Source organism: Lethenteron reissneri, chromosome 21 (assembly GCF_015708825.2).
Source record: "Lethenteron reissneri isolate LAM-NWPU_2019-01 chromosome 21, ASM1570882v1, whole genome shotgun sequence".
Taxonomy (NCBI): domain Eukaryota; kingdom Metazoa; phylum Chordata; class Hyperoartia; order Petromyzontiformes; family Petromyzontidae; genus Lethenteron; species Lethenteron reissneri.
In genome coordinates this window covers 14,712,148-14,734,975 of record NC_083799.1, presented here as the reverse complement: position 1 = coordinate 14,734,975, position 22,828 = coordinate 14,712,148, and the positions used below count along the sequence as shown (strand labels likewise).

The window sequence follows — 22,828 nt, the reverse complement described above, 5'->3', positions numbered from 1 at the left end:
GGGCTGGGACCAGGAGCTTGGCTCGACCCTCACATGCTGAAGGTCGATGTAGATGCAGAGCATCGATGACAATTTCGCATTCAGGTGAATATAACCGCTTCAGGAGCAGCGGAGCGTATCGCTGCGATGTCTCCGTCATATTTTGTGGAGCGGGCATCTGCGTCGTGACCACAGTCGCGCACCGCTTGAGAGCTTTTAATTTTACATTCGTGCATCATCAGAGTATCCGCATCAGCTGCCATGGTTTGTGCAATGGATGCGGTTTAGGGTGGAGCGTGGCATAAATGGAGTGGAAGATGGAAGCCTCCAGGCGGGCCGCTCTGTTAAGTGAGTAAATGACGACGAATGCGCCCCCCCCCCTCAACGCAGCGACCGAACGTCAATCATCGACCCCCCCCCCCCACCGGGTCTCCGGGGCAAAAACAAAAAAGGTGGCTAATGAGGTGGCTCACCCAACGAATCGCTCACCAAATGTCTCTCGTAAGCGGGTGTCCAATTGCCGTACTTTCGCACGTGGAATGAAAGTAACGTAGATGCCATTGGCCGCCAGCGTAAATGGCAACCCTAGCACGCAGTACCGTGTGTCACGTTGGGTTCGAGGAGTGGTGGCACGGTGATTAGCGCACTGCACTGAAACCGGTGACCTGGGTCCGATTCTCACCCACGGCTAACCATTACTGTAAGTCTGTTTTTGGCCTCCCCTAGATAGACTTAGCCTTGCAAATTAGTAGCTGGCATGGTGTTTTTGTTTTGTTTTGGCGTCCTCTGGTCTAACACCAATTGAGACGAGGCTCAATTGAAAGCCGTCTCTGGTGGGGACCAATCAGTTTCAAGGACAATGCATATATTATCAGTGGTTTATTTATTTATTTAAAGCTTTCGTGACTGCAGGGATTCATATTATTGGTTCTTTCAGTAAAGTCACGTAGAAGGGAAATAATAAAATAATAAAAATATAAACAATAAAAATTCTCACGACGTTTTGACTGCAACACAAGCAGTCATCATCAGGTGTGAAATCCACAGCACATTTTCTTGCTTATATTTGTATTATTTTATTATTTCCATTCTACGTGACTTTACCGAAAGAACCAAGACTATATATAGTGTGTTATTTGTTTGCATTTTGACCACAAGTTTTGTGGTTAATGCGCACATGATTCCTTGTAAAAAGGTTTCAATTTTGTTGCCAGAAAAAAGGGGAAACCCCTATTATTATATTTTGGTACTGGCAAAGGAGGTCTAATGATGGAGGGTGAGATATTTTGTGGAGCGTATGCTGTGATGTGTAACCAAAATCCAGTGAAATCCAGGCATCAACAAAAATCATGAAGGTGTGTTCTGGATGTTTTCTTCGGTGCACCTTAAGAAGTCCATGGAAGTGGAGTTCGGAGTATTTCATCCTCCGCTGGTTTGGTGAGGTCTGTACAGCGCACAGTTATATTGGGATCGCTTTGAGCGACAAAGATCTGTGGGACCAAAGGGAATGGGCGCGTCAGATTTGTGTCCATTTCTCGGTAAGGATGGATTGGTCACCCCGACCCGATTAGAAACATGCGTTTAGATTAAGAGGATTTGGCTGCTATACATTTCCACATAAGCCACTTCATCATGTGTGGCAGGGTCGCTCCTGAAAAATACGGTAATAGCCCAGTTGGCTTTACGTGGTAAAATAAAATATTTCTGTTTTATTTGTATATTTATTTAGTGATCTACTTAAATCTTTCCTACACAGATACTTTGAACTCATCTCGTGTTTTTGTATTGTTTGTTGTTGTGACGTTCTGACCTCGTGCCCCTCCCTTGTGGACAACTGTGATAAAAAAAGAGCTTTATAGCTCATCGGATTCCTCCTGCAGGAAAAACACAGATTATCATTAAATTTTAAGTCTTTAAATTGATTCCAGACGATGTCGCTCCGCCCCATCTCCCGGGAGACCACGCCCCCCACAATACCTGCCCCGCCCCCTTTCCCCACTGCCACCACCGTCCCCCCCACCCCCGCACGCGCTTGGGCGCGAGAAACATCCGGGTCACGCGCACGTGACCGCGGGGGTGGCGGTGGGGGTTCGGGTGGGTGGGTGGGTGGGGGGGCGGAGGGGGTGGGGGGCTGCGGTGGGGGGAGGGGGTTGTGTGTGGGGGGGGCGGAGGAGGGGGGGGGGTTGTGGGGGGGGGTTGTGTGGGGGGTGGGGCAGGCGCCACTCGGCGCCATCTTGGACGCGAGCCCGCGCTGCGGGGGAGGCGGAGTGAGCGCCGGGCAGCCGAGGGGAGGCGGAGTGAGCGCGTCTCACGCGTGACACGCAGACGACTCTCGGGGCTCGCTCATGCCGCCAGCGCCGCCAGCGCCAGCACCCTTCTCCCGCCGTCTTCTCCGCGCTCCAGCCGCCGCTGCCGCTCTTGCTGCTCGACTGCCAGATGGCACCGAACGGGCGCTGGCGATGAACACGGCGTGATCCAAGGGCCCCCTCGAGACCCCCCCCCCTTGCCTCATCGCCCCCCCCCCTTGCCTCATCGCCCCCCCCCCTTGCCTCATCGCCCCCCCCCAGCCCCTCCCCCTCGTCCCCCAGCCCCGCCCCCTCGTCCCCCCAGCCCCCCCCTCGTCCCCCCAGCCCCTCCCCCTCGTCCCCCCAGCCCCTCTTCCTCTCCACCCCCAGCCCCCCTTCCCATCGCTTCCCCTTTGCTCTCAGCTCAAGCCCCCCCGCTTCACCCCCCCCCCCCCGCTTCACCCCCCCCGCTTCACCCCCCCCCCCCCCAGCTTCACCCCCCCCCCCGCTTCACCCCCCCCCGCTTCACCCCCCCCTCCAGCTTCACCCCCCCGCCCCCCAGGTGCGCGTGCTGAGGGGCGGGGTTAGAGGGGGCCCTGGCCCCGCCATGGCCGCGTCGCGGTGCGCGCTGCTGCTGCTGATGGTGCCGCTCGTCTCGGGTAAGTGGCCGTCCGCGGCTCGTTACTTTGCGTGTTTTGTATCGACGATGTTGTCGCTCTTCGTTGTTGTGTATCGACACGGGGTGGTGTTGGGGGGGGGGTTGTTGCCGTAGTGGCGATTAGCGACCGGCGGTGTCGTCTCTCGCCCGGTGGTGTCTCGCTGGGCTTGGGACCGTGGTGGTGATGATGGTGGTGGTCGATCCTGGTGGTGGAAAAGGGTAGCAGAGCCGAGGTAGTGGGGGGGCAAAGGTAATAATAGACGATGGGCAGTGCTGGGTGGGGGGCATGGCCAAGCTATCGGTGAGGGAGATGATGGGCAGAGCTGGGGGGCTCAGGCAGGGGCAGAGGGGAAATGATCGGCGGGTGGACTGAGGCATGATCAGAAATAATCTGGGAATATAATCGATGAGAGAGATGGGCAAGGGCTGAGGCATGCCCCTGGTGAATTTGAGAGATAGAAATCACTGGGGCATGCCCACGGCCAAGGTTTATATAAATGTTATCCTGCGAATGGCAATACGTGCAAGAAGCTTCTGCTAGCCACGAGTTCGTTCTTGATTTGAAGCTTTCGTGACTGCAGGAATCCATGCTCTTTGGTTATTTGTGTAAAGTCACGTAGGTAGAAAAATAATAGATCACGACGTTTCGATGGCAACACAAGCAGCCGTCATCAGGTGGGACAACCAAAGCAAGAAAACAGCAGAACCGGAGGGTTCGTGTAGGTTTGCAATTCGTTAAAAGGAGCACGCACGCTATGTTGATTTTTACAATGGCCCATGGTTTGTGCGGTTGCATGGTCAACAGTCGCACTTTGTGGCATGTCTTTAATTGCCCCTTTGATGCTGCGTGGTTGATGGTGTTACACCGCCAGTGTCTTCGAACCGTGAATGTCAAAAAGACCAAGAAGAGGGCGACGTTTTGGGTTATCGAACGAGAGAGGTGGTGGGGGGGGGATTGTTTTTCCTTCATTATGGGACGTCCCCGTTGTTTTAACTCTGTTCGCGCCAGCGTTCTTGCGGATCTGGGTGAGATTTTAGGATGGCGACAAACAGCGCGATTTTCAGGAATGGTGATCTGGATGACTCGATGGGCGAGCGAGGTGGTTGTCGTTTTTAAACGAGCCAAATAAAGATACGCAAACTCCTTTGCAGTTTGCACATCTCTGCGGATATTTGGTGGCAGAATGTTTACCAGTAAGGGGGAGCCCAGGGGATTGGTGCCGGTTTCAAGTGTCCCGGTGATGATGCTATGTTGCGTGATATAATTGTGCATCTCGCAGTTTTGTGTACAAGCTCCCTTGGCCCATGCCGTCGCTCAATACTCTGCCACTGAGTAGATCAGTGAGATGGTGACAATTTTCAGCGTATCAGCGGAGGCACCCAATGTCTTTCCTGCAAGTTTCTGGATGCAGGGTGATCCTTGATTTTCTTTTCACATATCCGTTTTATGTGGAGGCTTTAAGGCCAGGCTTTTATACGTGATAACCCCTAGAAATAAATTGTAGTTGCGTCTTAGCTCACTCGGCTACCACAGGATACATCAAGGGTGGCATCTGTGGCATGAATGTTTAGGTGTAAAGCACGCGTGGTGGTTTTGGAAGGCTTTCGTTGGACTATCAAGTGATGTAAATATGCCTCCCAATATTTGTAGATCAGCTGTTAAGAGTTATTGCCATTGTACTCGCGATGTATTATGCCCTGTAGAGCACGGACTATGTCATCTGCATGTATGAACTTGCGAGATGATGTCAATGGCAGGTCACTTATATACGTTAGGTGAGGGGGGAGATTGGCAAGCCGGGCTCGGCCCATGTAATACCTATAAACATTAGTTAGTGAAGAGATTTGTACTGTACAGAAATGTCTTGAAAGAGCATGGAGATATACATCTAAGCATGCATTACTTCGAACCAACTAATTGTGTGCATGTGCCTCTTACACATGGCTTAAAATCCCATTGGGATGAAAGAGATGCTTAATTATGGAATGAAACAATGCTGGCCTCTGTCTAAGAGCATCGAGCAAAACGGCACGCAAAGCACGTGAGGTCATGCCATGATTCCACCAAACTCACGTCCCGCATCATATACATTCGTCTTATGACCATATGACCTCGTTACATGTTCAAAAACATGTTTCTCTTCATCACTGCCAGATGCACAGAGTGAGTACACGACAACAACATCATACGCGCGTGCACGCGTGCAACACCCGCGACTATTTTGAGTTATCCTCTGTTTGCGCTGTTTGGTCGTGATGGCAATCTGTGAACTTTGTATCTCCACGGGGAGGTGAGGTTTGTTTTGTTTTATCACTCGCGTGTGCCTGTAAACATTTCCTTTAGCTTTGTGCATACCCATTTATAAAATAAGTTGTCACGTGAAATGACTCGGATCATTTTGTTTTCAATCTTATAAGTACGGTAATGTGCTTTATGGGAGATTACGTTCATGAGTATTTCCCGTCGGTATCTGGAATAAATAGAGTGAGTACAGTATATGTAATGGAATCACAGAGTACTATAACTCATAGCTGTTTGCCATAGCAATGGGTTATTGATTTTATAATAACTCTTGCAAAAAATTGCGCTTGGTGGTACTCGTATTTGTAGAATGATAATATTTAGTCGCCAGAGCACGTAACTTTGTTGTAGATTTAGTCACTGATGTCAATTGGGTATGTATGTTGAACTTCTCTTTCGCTCCATACATAGCCAACTGCGCTCATCAGAGGTGCGGGGGAAAGACAAACTAAACACAAAAATCGGCTCTTGAACAGTGAAAGTAACCGTGGTTTGTGTCCGTTAGCCATTGCATTAATTACAGTACTTGTAAAATAAGCAATATCAATGAGCAGAGTTTGATTTACAAACTTCCTTTTCCAGTTGTTCAAATGTAACAAGTGTTGAATAGCTCTAAATATGTGCTAAGATGCAGTCACATGTGTTTCGGCTTAACATGGTTTATGGATTCATATTTTACCTTTTAATATTTGTAATGTTTATTGCAGGATTATTACAAAGTTAATGTTTCCATTAAAACTAAATCTAAGTTTTAATGTGTGTTTTACATTGGTTGGAGTGGTGACACTTAGCTATGAACGTGGTGACCTCAGATTGATTCTCATCCAAAGCCAACATCCGTGCGAGCCATATCTGGACTAATCTTGGCACTCCCCCCATTCACCAAAGCACACCAACCAGCATGGTGAACTATGGACAAAGACACCCCATGACTGACACAGTATGGAGACTTAAGCAGTAGTTAGAGCTGTAAATACGTAGGGGGAGGGGGGGGCGTTGTCTGGTTCCCTCTGATTGGACATTTCATTTTTTTACAGCGGCCAGTGTGTTGGAGAGCCACACCACAGAGTGCGAGTACTTCAACGCACACTGGCAGAGGTACAACACCAGCCGCAGTGGCACCGAGGGGTGCGAGGGCGACAAGCGGAAGCACTGCTTCGCCTCCTGGACCAACAATTCGGGCAGCGTGGAGCTTGTGCGTAAGGGTTGCTGGCTCGACGACTTCAACTGCTATAACAGGTCTGCGCTGCGGGATGGACACCTGCTGTTTCATATTGCCACGGTCAAACGTGAAACTGGCCTGTCGACGACTGCAATTTTCAAATAGTGCGTCATATTTCACTGTGGAAATCTTGTGAACTAATGGAAGTGTAAAGGTATTTATAAAAAAAATTGCAAAAAATTGGGAGAAGTGACATGCATAATCCTCCTTTGAAAATTATAGCGATTGCGAGATGTTAACTTCCTCGCCTGGTAAACCGGAGGTCGTGGATTCGATCCCGACCCTGACAGCCTGCTGTATATTTGGAGTTTGCGTGTTCTCCCTGTGGTCATGTGGATTTTTCTCCGAGTTCCTCCGGTTTTTGCCGCCACATGTAGAAACATGAAAAGCTCCTTCGTGCAGCTATCATTTATGGCCAAGTCACTTCTGAAGAAGAGCGATAGGTAGCTCAGTGGGCCCCTGACCTGCTAAAATAAAAATAGTAAGTTTAAACATCTCGTTCAGTTTCGTTTTAAAAATGGAGAACTTTCCTTTAAAAAATAACTGTTGATTGTTCTGTAGCTCTGGCTGACATTACATTTGGCTGTGCATACCCACAAAGCTTTCACAGTCAATGGCTACATGTAAATCTCATTAAGGGAAGTCCGGTTTTATTGCTGTTTAATATACCCTCACTTTATTAAAATATTCCCACCTCATTTTGAACACAATTAGTTGCAACGCTTGAGTGCTTAATAGAAATAGAAGGTTCATTAGGGCTCTCTGTTGCATTGTTTTGACGACTATGTATTTACATGTTTCATTCTGCAGAGGGGAGTGCACTGAAACGAAGGAAACGCCGAGCGTTTTCTTCTGCTGCTGCGAGGGGAATTTCTGCAACAAAAAGTTCAACCATATTCCCGTCATTCAACAAGCGACAACAGGTCCGTTTAAAACATTGCTTCCAAATGCAATAGCAAGGCAAATTGTCTTCTAAAGCCCTAAAAAACGAGGTTGCCGAGAGGGAATGGCAAGACATCAATTCTGTGTGGTTAAAGTAGACATGAGTCCTTGCAAAAGATTTCCATTTGGTGTTTTAATATCTTAACACCTGCTTTATTGCCAGAAAGGGTAAGACCTATTCTTATGTATTCATGTATCCAATATGTGCTGGACTTTGTGTTATTCTCTTGTGCACTTGGGTATATTCACACTAAACACTCCTTTAGGCATTGGCCTTGACTTCTCAATGAAGGACCCACCTGAAAAATCTTGTCATTTTTCTGTCAGTGAACTAATGGCATTCTAGCATCATGCTGATAAAATGTGTGTTGTGTTTTTACAGTTTATTTACATGTTTATTCTCGTTTAATTATATTCAAACATCGTCAGTAAATTTATGTTGATGGTGCAGGTTAGTGTTTATTTTGGCTTTCATCTGTTTTTAATTGGGTAACTAGAATAGGCCCAATACATTTATATTCCAAGTGCCCTGTAGGATGGTACTTTATTAAAAATGCAAATGCGTCCTATAATTATCTGGTCTTGGAAGGAACTCAATGACCTATGTATGGATGTGTCGTACATTTCACTTTTCTCCTGTTTATGAATGCATGTCTATCATATGTTCCTTGAAGAGCTCGTTCCTTTTCAATAGTATACATGCAAATTGTATTTATATTCCAAATAATGCCTGGTATTGTTAATGTTTCATCTACCATTAATGTGTTTCTAGCACAAGATATTACTAATCTTGATATAAAAAAAATAATTGTTTCCCGTGCTTAGTTAATCCCCTCAGAGTTGTAAAAAGTGCAATACAAAATATGATGATTGAACGTAAAATTCCTTTTACCAAGAAAAAGACGGCTACTTGAAACATTTCTGCTGTCAATCCTGAGCCCATTGGCATATGCTGCTGCTCCCGTTTTGTCTTAATTGTTTTAATTCAATGAGGGGTTGGATTGCAGCCCTCAGGCATTTAACACCACAATTGCATGATTAGATCCTTTTCATGAGACCCAGCATGATAATAAATATTTTGAGTTTGGTTGGCGAAACATTTTAGGTGATGTTAAGATATCTCTGCCCTTTGGCATGATGTTCTTTTTTATCTTCTTGGCCAAAGAAACCACATTTGTTGTCAAATTTTTTATTTCTGTCAATCTCTATTTGTATACATTTTGGAAACATCCTGGCAGTCGATGGGCGCTAGTTTTGAGTGTCCATGGCTTGTAGTCAACGTTCCACGACAATCATTTTTATATTTTACCAAGGATTGAGTTACTCTGTTTTGTGACCGCTTGAGAACACTTGTCAAATAGGTTTACGATAGAGAGTGGGAGAGCCATGGATATAGCATTACATTTTAAATGATGTGGGATTGCACAACACTGCTTTGGCAAAGGAACTATGGCTACAAATGTCTGGTTCGTGTTGTTGAAATTTTTTCACACTACGTAACCAACCGTGCAAATCGGAGGTGCGGGGGGGGGGACAACAAACAACACAAACAAAATGAATAGGTGACGTTTCAGGCAAAGGCCCGATTTTAATGGGGATGCACTCTCGTTGAACATGGAATATTTTTTTAAATATCTTATTAGTGTAGCAATAGCATTTACAGATGTAACCCATCGCTTCATACATTCGATACCCGTTTTATATTCAGTAGCGCTATTAAAATACCCGTTGAACATTTCACGGTTGTACAGTGATATATTTTACAGGTGTTCAGTTCAACCTACATGTTGTACTTTTGTGGTACAAGAGCTGTTGTAAACGCATCAGGGTGGACCTTGGTCATGGAACAAAAACTACAGCAAGATTGTTTTTATGGCTCTAAGAATGTTTTAAGACCATTTAGCATTGGACATTTCCACATCATGAAGAATATAACACCTTTGAGTGTCAAAGTGATTTACAGCTCAAAGGAGCATTAAAGCTGTGCACATCTCCTTTTACATCCCTCTGAGCCAGTGGTGGACAATTCACATTCCTATCCGGGGGCGAGCCTATTCATCCGACAACCGCTGTCGATTTCTCCACAAAGTGGTACCAATTTTATAGACCCCCAGAGGGATGATCGGCGGAGTCAACCTCCAACCAGCATTAAACTCCTCAACCTGATTACGACGCTACCCTTGAGCCACCAGGCCAGAAACTTTTACATTTTATCACAGGCTGTGATGTATTGCTTTTATAATTTATAAAATTAAAACATACATGTAGTTTAGATGTATACAGCATAATGTTTATCTCGAATTAATCAAATTCTTAAATGTATTGTATAATATGTAATCCGACTGAGTGGAGCTGTTAATGGAGTACTGAGCTCGCAATAAGTGTTAATCTAATGGGTTGAATCATCTCTCTGGAGGTACAGAGATTGGTCCTTTTCAGAGGGATGTGGTATTGTCAACATCTCAGGGCCACCAATAGAGATGTGAGCACTATCTCAACACCAACTGGTTGGGTGTATGGAGACACTTAGGACCTCACTCTACACTAAATGTTTCTACTTGAAACGAAATGTCCACATACCTGGTGTTGTGTAAGCTGCTAAGGTGTTGCTCTGGTGTGGTGGTGTGGTAGGTCCAGTAGCAGTGAGCAGCCGCCCAAGTGCATTTAACACCGCGGTCTACTCCTTCATCCCCATCCTGGCCGTCTCCCTGGTAGCACTGCTGGTCTTTTGGGTGTATCGCCAGCGCAAGGTACCCTATGCCCAAGTGGAAGCACCCTCCGAGGTAACTCTGCCAAGTCCTTGTTTTGTCTCTCAAAATAAGTCCGTAACACACATGCGAGAAACGACTTGTTGCGTCAAACATTTGAATGACAGTTTCTAAACGATTGCTCAATCAGATTAGGGCATTAGGCGTGTGGATATATATAATACATTAAACGGTGGATTATTCGTATGATTGTATAGGAGTATTCTCTACAATGCACTCTGACGGTTGTTATATGGGTTATGATTAATTTAAGATTAATTTCGAGAAGTTTATTTTCTTCGTCTAATATGGTGTTTTGAGCATTCTCGGCCGCAAATTATTTACGTGTTGCTAAAATAGCACATTCTGTTGGAGATTCCTTGGTACACTTAACATCAAAAGGGGGGAATTGATGCCCTCTCGTGGTATTTTTGAACAGCGTAATGTTGGGAATGCTTTCTTAAGAGCAATCAACTCGAATAACTGCACAATGCGTAGCGATTGAATTGTGGTTCACATATGTTTGGCATTTTGCCATCTCAGCAGGTGGCAAGCCCACTCCATACTTTTTCAGCCAGACTGGATTTTTTTTCCTTTGTGGCAAACATGGTTGGTTAGTTAATTAAACAAATATATGTAATGTAATGATGAGGATATTTGGCAGTCTCTTAATGGCTCAATCTGTTGGGTTTTCCGGTGCAAGTTAACATGCGTAAAAAGCTAATAGTGCTAATGGAAGCAGATGTTCATGCAGGTGGCAGATGAATTCAACATTGCAGCAGGGAGGATTGTAATTCATGGTAAAGGTTTTTTTTATGTTGTTGTAAAGACATACAATACTTTAGCTAATGCATGTATATTAACATGCACTTTAAATAATGTATGGGTTACAAAATGGAGTTGAGGAATCAAGGTAACATCATACATTACGTTCAGACAGGTCTAGACAACAGGCATCCATCAATGATCAAACAGTACCCTCTACAGATTATGTTGAATTCAAAATTTATTAATCCCCCCCCCCCACAACAGCAGGTTGTAGTGGGGAAGCAGATAAAAGACCCAATGGATCATTTATTAATCTCTGCATGTGGAGTGAATGATCTGAAACATTTTGTATTTACTCATACAGTACATATTTTCTGGAGAATGTATCTTTGAATAACCTGCGTAGCAATAGGTAAAGCTAATATTTGTTCAATCCTGTCCGTTGTAATAAGATAAATCTCGTGAAATTGAAATATGTTAGAAGCTGGATATAAGACCACCTCTTTAGAGTAAGGCCAGGTGTGCTTGTATTCAAGAGTGGCTGTACCAGAAGTTGGCCTTTTTATTCCCAATTTTTGCTTATCAGAACCATAAGGTGTGCTTACATCCATTCCTCAGCTGTTCGCCTTGTTACCCTGCTAGCATTGTCGGTAAAGAGCTATCTCAAAGATCTCACACACGAATGTTGCGACAATCTCCACTTTTTGTGACTCCCGATCGTGGCAGGAGGAACCTAATGGAGCGTCGTCACCACCTCTGGCTGAGCTCAAGCCCGTCCAACTGATTGAAGTTAAGGCCATGGGCCACTTTGGTTCGGTGTGGAAAGCCCGCCTCCTTGGTGACCATGTGGCAGTGAAGATATTCACCGTTAAGGTATAGAATAATTTCAGTTTTCCATGATAACCAGAGAAAGATGACTGCATCGCGCGCTTTCAGATGCGCTTCTGCGGCTGTCTGGAACTCTCTTCCTTCCAATATTATAAAGCAACTGGAGTTTTGCAGTTCTAAATTTAGGTGGATAACTAATTTCTTTAGAACTATTTTCTGTGTTTAGTTTGTTGTCCTTCCTCTTTACCTCCGGTTAGCACGGTTGGCTATGTACGGTGCAAAATAAGTCCGACATACATAGATAGATAGATCGTTTATTGTCATTGTCACCAGTACAACGAAATTTAAAATGCTCACCAGTCAGGGCATCATTCATAAATTTAAATTAAATAAAACAAGAAAATAAAAATAAAATTAAATGAAAGATAATCAATTTATACTATATATAAAAACAGCCCAAGTATACCCACATACCCACATAAGGTTACATTTTGTCATTGCACATCTCTATTTCACAATCAATTGTAAACACTATTACTTAATAATTAATTAGCATTATTGAGTGTGGTGATCGCTGTAGGATAAAAGCTCTGTTTGAATCTGTTTGTCCTTGTTTTGACTGATCTGAATCGTCTGCCTGATGGCAACAGCTCAAACAGTGAGTGTCCAGGGTGAGAAGAGTCCTTTATAATGTTCTGTGCTTTTTTGATATGTTTTCTGTCCAGTAATTGAAATAATAAAATGCACGTTTTCCACTCAATGAGTTTTGACTTGATTTTACACTGGAGCCTAACTGGGATCCCTCTAGCTATTTGAGTGTTTTTAATCTATTAGAAATGTTTTTTCTTATCCTCTTTGGTTCTTATTCTTGGTTCTTATGGTAAAGTCACGTAGAAGGGAAATAATAAAGAACCAAGAATATGAATCCCTGCAGTCACGAAAGCTTTAAATCAAAATCTCTTTGGTTCTTTCGGTAAAGTCACGTAGGTAAAACATAATAATACCTACGTGACTTTACTGAAAGAACCAAAGAGTATGGATCCTTGCAGTCACGAAAACTTCAAATCTAGAATATTTTCTTATCCATTCACCTATCTGAAATGTCATTTATCTACATTTGTGCAGGTTTGTGTAACGTACATCGTCACGGGGTGTGTAATTGTGCTATCTGCTCATATTTTTATGTTTACTTGCCACAGGAGAGACGCTCGTGGGAGAATGAGATTGATATCTTCAAAACGGCTGGAGTGGCACATGAAAACCTGCTGCATTTCATTGCTGCTGAGAAGCGTGTGTCAGGGCTTGACACCGAGTACTGGCTTATCACCACGTTCCATGAGAAGGTACGGTGGGTCGCATTGGTAAACCTGTAATGTTGACAATTTACAGGCAGTATATGATACCTTATCAATGAACCTGAGCATTGCAACCCAAAAGTAAAATCCATTAACTTTTATTTATGTAGCTAGAAGATATTTTTTCTCTCAAATTGACTTCAAGATAAATGTTACTTCTGAATTTCTATAAACTAGATGAGATATATTTTAGAAATGTGCTTATACTGTACTCAATATTTTGTGAAGAGCATATTTTACACGCTTTTTTAGTGTATTGTGTTACTATTCTTTGCCATTGATTGTGGCCAATTAAATAATAAAACACAATGGTCTCATTTACTAAATTCAGATAAAATCGTATTTTGGATTTATCAGCCAATTCTCTCTTGACTATTGATTCCCAGTAGCATTTGTTTAAGCAGGCAAACTCTGGACAAGTCTAGACTTTGAGGCTCATTCACAAAGTGTGTGGCCTATTGCACAAGTGCTGCTGGCTTACTTGATATGATAGTTTTAATTCTACTTGCCAGGAAACCTCCTGTACAATAATGTAAAGTTTTCACGTAAGATGGAAGAGACCGGCTGAACTTGCAATCTTGGCTCATGTGTGCAGGGATCTCTGGCGGAGTACCTTAAAGGCAACGTGCTGTCATGGAGGGAGCTTTGCCATGTGGCAGAGACGATGGCCCGGGGTCTGGCCTTCCTACATGAGGATATTGTCAGCCCCAAGGGAGATCTCATTAAGCCTGCCATTGCACACAGGTTAATTGGGCATCATCAGCTGTTTGCCTTGCCCCACCATTCTGCGCGTTCGAATGCTATTCAATGTTTTATGCTCTGTGATTTAGCCAGACTTACATTGCGGTTGAGATAAGAAGCCACGAGGAAGATGTATCTGATACATTAATTCTTGTCTTTTATATTTGTGAAGCAATATGCCATTAAAATTCATTGTTTTTCATTATTGCATTTATTAATGTTACCTTTTGACACAACTCATGACTTCTCGTAGTTTTATTTATTCTTGTATAGATTTTAGCATGGTATATCACATGATGCAATGAACATATTATGTATTACATGTGCATTTATTTGAAAATGCTGCTTGTCCGATATGTTGACATGTAGGGACATAAAGAGTCGGAATATTCTGCTTAAGGGGGACCTTACAGCTTGCATCGCAGACTTTGGATTGGCAGTCAAATTTGCACCGGGCAAACCTGCGGGTGATACCCATGGGCAGGTACGTTACCAAACATTGCTTGTTGTTAATGTCATATCGTCAATATTTTAGTTGATATTTTATTCCAAAAACACTTTTTTACATCTGTTAAAGTTCCAAAACAACATTGCGAAAATGTATAAATGTACATTGTAATAAGCTCACTGACGTAGATGGTTCCAAAAAAAGAAATAAAGGTTTTAAAATGGACTATGCATGCCTTAGTTTTGTACGGCATCATGTAGAGATGAACAACAGCAATAACAGCTATAAATGAAGGTCTAGGTTCTTTAGCCATTCAGCGTGTCGGTTGTGAGCTGGTCCATTGCTTTGCACACTATTTTACATTTCTTATAATTGAGGGATTTCATAATCATGGTTTTATCCGATTGTTAAAACAATATTTGCCAATAGCAGAATGAGGTACTGCATTAATTGGGGTAAATTTATTGCAATAATGCTGCTTTGGCGATGCCAACATCAGTTGGTGGCATTTGAGAAAATAATTTAAGAATTGCAGTGTTCAGATATGTAAATGTTTACAATGTAACTTAATATGAAATGTGGCATTTCGAGTTTTCGTATGCTGTCAGATATAAAAATGTAAAAAAATTAATTGCTTGCACTATTAATACATTGAATTGTAGACATTGCAATTTTCAAATGTATTAAACGTGCTGCTCAGTAAATTAGTTCACATTGACGCAGCTATCAAGGCTGTGAATATTTTATATTTATTTGTGAAGTAACACTTGTTGCAAAGCTTGATTTGGATGCGACTCAGACAATAGTTTTGTTGAAACGATTGTAAGACACTGCGTTCAATCGTGGCATTGATGGACCTACTGTTGGAACTTTTGGTAAGTGGGACGCATTGTATGACTTAGCGTGGCACTTCATCATTTAGTGTTGCTTGCCACACAGTCTACTGCCAGGCTAATGTCTTGCAGCAGAAGGAATCTACGTGTGGGTGGGGTGTTCTCATTTCAGGTGGGTACTCTGCGCTACATGGCCCCCGAAATACTGGAGGGAGCCATCCACTTCCAGCGCGACTCTTTCTTGCGCATCGATGTTTATGCATTGGGCCTGGTGCTCTGGGAGCTTGCCTGGCGCTGCACAGTTATCGAAGGTATGCTGCAATCGCGAGTGCTTGCGTTGAGCGCTTTTTGAGCAACAATACGTTTAATGTCTCGTGTTACAGAGCAAGCAAAGTTCATTCACTCCTGTAAAAAATATTGTCTTGTTAATTTCACTTGCCACAGATCCATAGTTCTACATTGTATTAGTTCTTAAACCATCGATCCTAATGGCACTGTACGTATCCTTCACTAATATACATCGGCATATTTGGAAAGCGGAACAGCAGCTGTTGTTATTTCCAATGTGTCTCCTGGTAAAGCACCATTGTGTAATTATAATTAAAGTCTGTTTTGAATTGTGTGCTTGATTTGTGAGTACTTCTAATTCTTGATGGTATTTACTGCATTGTGCATGCTAAAAACGTGTTACTTTTCGAGGCAATAGTCACACTATTTACCAGAATATCACAATCTGTTTACTTACAAGTAAATCACAAAACCTTTACTGTGTGCCTTTAAAAATTCCTGTGTATTTGTTGAGCTTATGTTTCACTGTGATACCATAATTTGTGATGATTGTGATGGTGTTTCTTACCAATTCCAGAACCAGTGGGTGAATTCTCACTCCCGTTTGAGGAGGAGCTAGGGAAACATCTCTCCCTGGAGGAAATGCAGGACCTGGTAGTGCAGAAGAGGGTCCGGCCCACAATTAAAGATTGTTGGAGGAAACATCCGGTACACACCTGCTCGTTTTCCCAAAAATCTCAATATATGATCGCAATCTTTCTCCGTTTGGGATTATACATGGCAAATGTCACCCCCCTATTTGGCAGGCGAATACCTGTTTGCGGCCCAGGTTCTGAGTCACCCCAAAGGTGGGGACAGCTACCACTGGAGGTGCCTTCTCAAATATTTGAGATGCGATGTTGAGCGCTTGAGACGCTCCCACGCATAGGACGCTATATCAAAAACAAGTCGTACGGCAAGAACAACGAGTTTTATTCGTACAATCTCTCTCGGCCCTCATGTGCAACAGCTACCAAGTGGTTAGTGTATATAAACGTCACCGTGATTATTAGTTGTTGATTGCAAAAAAAAAAGCTTATTTATCGTTTAAAATCCGAATTGGTTCTATTGCGTCATTTCCAGGGCATGTCTCTGTTGTGCGAGACCATGGAGGAGTGCTGGGATCACGAGGCCGAGGCCCGGCTCTCAGCCGGCTGTGTGGAGGAGCGCGTGCAGACCATGCGCAGGATATCCAGCAGCAGCAGCGGCGGCAACAACAACGCTGGCAGCACAGGCCCTGTTGATGACGGCACCGCTGTGTTGGCAATGGCCATTTCGTCGCTGGCCAATGGACACCTTGCAGTCGAGCGGCTGCAAATTTAATAACACTCTTGCTTTGTGGAGAATTTTTCCGCCGAAGAAAACTTTTAAAGTTTGCTCATTGAGTCCCCCTTTCTCCAAGCCGAACCTTCGCAAGCCACCACACGTTCTTAACCCTGGGGTGGAAAGTACTTTTTCTTCTTCTGAGAATTACTGTGAAAATCTTACACTGGGAATAATTCTGGACTATATCCTCAGCAGTTTCAAAATGGGACGGAGTACCATGCGTGTAAATATGTATTCTGTAACGACTGAAGCAGATGTGGTGCTTCACCAAGGCTCATGCCAACACCTCAAAAACATGGGTATATGTTTTCCATTGTGTCTCTTATCAGTGTATGTAAACTAAACTAGGTCAGGAATTTATTTTTATTTTAAACTGTCATTGGGAAAAAAAATAACAACCCATTGTGGGAAGCAGCTCACCGATTTTCAGAATTGTAAAATGTGTAGTGGTATTTTTTTGATCTGCTCTCTTTATCTTTCATTTGCTGTGAAAATGTTTTTGTTTGTTTTCACGGCACATTTAGAAACGTGTGCCAACATGCCAGCAGGACACTACGTCAAGTGCAACATGCAGCAAGCAAAGTAGATCGTCGGTCCCCCCCCTCTCCGTGCCAAAGTGCAGTTGGCAAGGACTGAATGGAACGCCACCCGCTTTTGCGAGAAATCTTTGTCAAGAGGCAGCTGTGGGATAAGTGCAGCGAAGACGTGCTGAGTTCGTGAGCACATGTTGCCCAGCAAATCCACCTTTTTTGACCGGAACAAACCTCAGCATTTATTTGCATCCACACTTATTTCGCGGTTGTGTATAGCGTTACCCATGATCAACGACGCTCACCACCGGAACATGGTCATTCGTGGTTATACGATGATCTTACAACGAGCTGTGTTGTGGTTTTCAATCTTTTAAGTTTTACTATTGTGCATTAAATGCCATTTCTGAATGCTCATTTATAACCATGAGTTCTACAACGTTTCCTTAATTTAACAACTCACGTTTTGAATTTCTAAACTTGACCCAAAATATTCTCATTTCATTTTAATTCAGGTCAATAAAGATTGCTAAAGATGTTTGTAAAACAGATGGGTTGCCATATTATTCAGGTAGTAGATAACCTAACGGGCTTAAGTTATGGTTATGTGCGCAGTACTGTAATGGCTAACATTTCTGCTTATATATTTGCTCTCGCTGTACAAACTGCTCATGAAAAACACAATTCAAGCGCCTGCATACAACGGGGTGTTTCAGTTTGTAAAGCATTTTTGCATTTGTGCTTTGGCCAACAAGATAATATATGGTCATTTTTACATCTCACTTTTAACAGGTTGCTGTCAGCCACTGTATTCGTTAATTATCTTCAAAAGTTGATGTTGAATCTGCGTACACTCGGATAATAGGCCGTACATCTTCAACTATGCAGAGCCACAACATCGGTAGATGTTAAGCCATTGAAACTTCATCGAGGTCTCACCCCAGTACAGTATTCGAATGTGTCACATTGCATTTTGTGTTGATATCAGCATAAGAAACCAACTCAATGTTAATTTTCATGCTACTGCACGAGGTACAAAAAAAAGTTGCAAAACCTGCATGCCGAGTGCATATCTCAGGGTGCATGAGCTGCCTTCAGGCTTGTTAACCATGACTGCACTGCACGTCACTGGTTACATTCACCACCAAAGTGTTTAATCGCATCACCATTCATTGAGATACTGAACACGAACGAGCACGCAAAGACTCAACACTGCATTGTTAAGTTTGCAATGCCACAAATATCGCACGTATGGTTACCTATTTGCTGTATGCCTGATCTTTTGAAAATACCATCCCTGCTCATCATACCTCGTTTTTACCAATGCTGTATGTTACAAAAATGGTGGTAACTTGAAATAATATTTCATGGTGTTGTGTTAACCATTTGGCATCGTTAGAAACTACCGATTCCTCCTTGTGCACACTGCTAGTCTTTGACGGCCCAAGTTTGGAAGCCCACTGCACTGTTGCTCATCCATCCGTTTTCAGAGGTATAATTGTACAGAATGCAGGTGAAACAACTTTGTCGGCGATATTGTTCAACATAGCTGCTGTATTAGAAAGACTTTATAATATACACTACTTATAAAAACATGTAAATAGAATGTAATGTGAAAAAAGCAATTTTTGTACATTGCCATTAATGTAAATGAGTAGTAAATGTCCTACTTACGTGCACTGGCCTGTTGTCTGCCTCTTTAGCTACACGTGCATCTGCTTTGCGTTTCGTCATGCTACATCAGAGAAAAACAATTATTTAACCATTTTGGATGTCTATAAAATGCACCCAAGGGGGGAGAGGTGGTTGCACAGTGGTCAATGCACAGCGCTGTTCACCTGGATGACTTTGCCGATTCGTGGCACACAGTCAACATCAGTGGCCAGTCTATATTTTAACCGGTCCTAGGCCCCCTTCACAAATGCACACTGACCAGCCTGGTGAAGTGTCAGTTTAACACGTAGGCTTTCGCGACCAATGTTATTCATAATCAACGTTTTTGGGTTTAGATCGCGTTATTTATAAATGTGTCGTAACCCTCCACCACCCGACACGGCCAATCAGTAAAAAAGTGTCACGTTGACAAAAGACAAATAGTTCACTGCTTTAGCCCACCGGTGTGTTGAAGCCACAACATTTACAATTTGAGCACCTGATGAGTTAATGATGACGTCACCCTGCTGCTGCTCTATATAAGAACGGGAGACACAGCAGAGCCTCACCATTCTGGCGAATTGCCCGATGATGCTGGATGCAATTACCAGCGAAACGTCGTACTCAAATTGTAAATGTTGTGGCTTCAACACACCGGTGGACTAAAGCAGTGAACTATTTGTCTTTTGTCAACGTGACACTTTTTTACTGATTGGCCGTGTCGGGTGGTGGAGGGTTACGACACATAAATAACGCGATCTAAACTGGTGAAGTGTGATCAACCGCCACCACCCGTATGGCATGATAAGGCTTTCAACACTGGATTGATACAAAGGCAGTACTGAATTGTTATTGAAGCGTCTTAACCAGGCCCCCATATGGAGACTACAACGCATGCGGGTTGATGTGCGTCGCAGGGAGTGGAGGCATATATTTAGAGATCCACGTACACAACTAATTTTAACTGCATTGGATATGAACCAAATAACTTCTGATAACAACACGGGCTATGTTTAGCCACGGCCCGTTTGAAACATCTTTTGGAGGGAGGAAACGTGAGCGCGATAAGCATCTGCTTGTTTTCCCTCTATCAGCTCTTTACATTTCTATCCACGTCTGAAAGTAAAGGTTAACTAGCATACTAAATGGTGGTAAGATTAACCGATGTCTTTAAATGCACGTACAGTACCGTTGCACTTGACTTCCCCAAGCCTTTCAACGCATGTTGCATATTCACGGATTTGAATCCAGGAGGCCACTCCGGTTATTACGACAGAGGTTAATTTACCATGTGTGCCGTCTGCTTCAAAGTGAACGTGTAATCATCCCGTCACGTCGTTTCCGAAAGGGTAGGCCACTGTGCTTTATCGTCTAAATTTGAAGAAGAAAACAAGTACCTGGTTCTTTCGGTAAAGTCACGTAGAAGGGAAATAAAATAATACAAATAAAACAATAAAATAATTCTCACGACGTTTCGGCCACATTAGTTTATTATTTTATTATTTCCCTTCTACGTGACTTTACCAAAAGAACCAAGAAGATGAATTTAGTCACGAAAGCTTGAAATCGAAAAGTACCTGCAAATTTACTCAATTGGTATTACACGTTGCAAAATCGCCCCACACCACCACTATACAACTTAGTGGTGGTGTGGGGCGATTAAAATACAGGGTCCTTCAAAAAATGTTAACACTTCGGAGAATTTGCAACGATGCAAGAAATGTGCCTCCGGGCTCTGGAGACTACCTGGAGAAGATTCCAGGCACGTGTTGACAACGATGGCGAACAAGTGGGAGACTCGGACTTGTTGAAGCTATTAACATGACATTTGTTATCACTCTAAAAAACGCAAGTCCCATGTCAGTGTTAACATTTTTTTCTGAAGCACCCTGTACATCGTGTTCGGTTGATAGGCTTGCTGCCTTAAATTATTGGTGCGAGTTCAAAATGTACCACCTAACGAACATGTCATTGCAGGGGCTTTCCCATGTACGCAGTTCAGCACGTGGTAAATATTTATCGCGTCGTCTGCTGTGTGTGTTGGGGAGACGTCGCCACCTGCTGGTCGGTGTCGTCCAACTAACCTGAGCCGTGGCACGCCGAGGATGAAGCGGGGAGCCGTCCGCGTTTACTGTTGTGGAAGTTTTGCTTCTAAAAGCGGTGGATGGGAACGTGGCACCGCCCGACCGCCTCGCCGCCACCGTGCGCAATCTTGAGACGCCTTTGCCAAGATTTGAGTGCCGCCAAGGAGGCTCCGTCGAAACTACAAAGAGGAGATTTAAAATGGGGAAAAACAAACATCCACAAACGAGCCTTGGATACACGGTTACGCATCGTGAAGTCTAGCGATTAAAGGATTAGCACCAGTGTCGCATGCTTTGGGTGAATCAAAGGGAACGGGAAGAGCTCTCCTCTATTCACAGCGCGGAGTGACATGTAGTCCGTGAACGTTTCAGCTTATGTGTGTTTTACAACTCGAATGCCTGGCCGCCTGGAGGTTCCTGCCCTTTTCACTGTGGGTGCTGGGCCAGCTCTTGTCTCAGCCCGTGTACACGACCAGCTACGTGACAAGCGACCTGCCCCTCTGAAGTCCACATGGGGCAGCATTCTTGTGGTTACGTGCCGGTCCTGCCCTTCGCTCCCACGTGAGTGTGGGTGTGGGCTTGTGCCCTCTATAAGATGCGCCTGCCATTCTTCCACTGCGGTGGTGGGTGTACACCCAGGACCCCATTCAAACCCACAGTGACATGGTCTCAGCTTTCTGACGAAAGTTGCAAGAGATAATTTCATCATCGCGTGCGGCTGGAGTTGGCATCGTCCCTCACTCCTGATGTTGAGGGGAAATGGGCTAGGTTAAGGACTGTGGCTCATGCAGCTGCAATGGCTGCGTTGGGTACGCGGTCCAGACCTCCCCAGATACCCTGGCTGACAGAGGAGGTGTTCAGGCTGGCTGAGAAAAGTGACAGGCCCACTCTCATCGGCTACAGCATCCCACGTCAGAGAATGAGGAGGCTTACCGCAGCCTTCGCTCGGAGGTTCGGAGAGCCGTGAGTCGCTGCAAGGATGGGTGGTGGTTGCAAATTGCTGCGGAGATGGAGTTTGCCTCAGTGGCCCGCGATCACAAATGGCTATTTAATTCCATAAAATAAGTAACCTGCAGCGCCACACCTATTATCATCATTAGGGGAAAGAATGGTGATCCAATCTCCGACCCCCAGGAACAGGTTTGCAGATTTCCTGAGCATTTCTGTGAGGTCCTGGGGGAGGCGAAATCCCTCAGCTTGGAAAATATCGTGGGATAAAGTGGGGATGACTGCTGAGGATGCGGTGCCTCAAATATTGGAAGAAGTCACCCCCTGTGAGTGGCTGGCTGAGGTGCCATCTGTTGAGGAAGTACTGAAGGCGATCCAGAGCCTGAGACCAGGAAAGGCACCAGGCAGAGATGATCTCCCAAGCGAAATGCTGAGGGAGGGTGGCGTTTGCACAGACTGCCCTACATTACATCATAACAACAGTCTGGACCACTAGACGGGTTCCACAGGATTGGAAGGATGCCCTGATGGTCCCCCTCTTAAAGAAGGGGGACTGCACAGACTGTAACAACTACAGGGGCATCTCACTCCTCAGTGTGCCGGGAAAGGTCCTTGCAAGGATTATTCAACATCGCCTTGCCAGGCATGCCGAGGAGAGGCTTGCGGAGCCCCAATGCGGTTTCAGGAAAGGGCGGTCCTGCACAGATGCCATATTTTCTATCCGTCTGCTACAGCAGAGGTGTAGGGAATTCCAACAAGACCTACATCTCTGCTTTATTGACCTGGTCAAGGCCTATGATACCATCAGTAAGCCTGGGCTCTGGGTTGTTCTTCGTGCTTTTGGAGTCGCTG

The 22,828-nt window shown here is 44.3% G+C and overlaps 1 protein-coding gene across 1 annotated transcript; it reads left to right on the top strand.

Annotated features, from left to right (window-relative positions):
• Positions 1 to 2,799: 2,799 nt before the first annotated feature.
• LOC133345289 (activin receptor type-2B-like) lies at positions 2,800 to 18,970 on the top strand. Its single transcript, XM_061555922.1, has 11 exons — positions 2,800 to 2,923; positions 6,262 to 6,463; positions 7,257 to 7,369; positions 10,020 to 10,171; positions 11,630 to 11,776; positions 12,931 to 13,074; positions 13,682 to 13,830; positions 14,197 to 14,311; positions 15,281 to 15,419; positions 15,974 to 16,104; positions 16,519 to 18,970. The coding sequence occupies exons 1-11, from the start codon at positions 2,872 to 2,874 to the stop codon at positions 16,756 to 16,758; spliced, it is 1,584 nt and encodes a 527-aa protein (XP_061411906.1). The 5' UTR covers positions 2,800 to 2,871; the 3' UTR covers positions 16,759 to 18,970.
• The last annotated feature ends 3,858 nt before the right edge of the window (positions 18,971 to 22,828 follow it).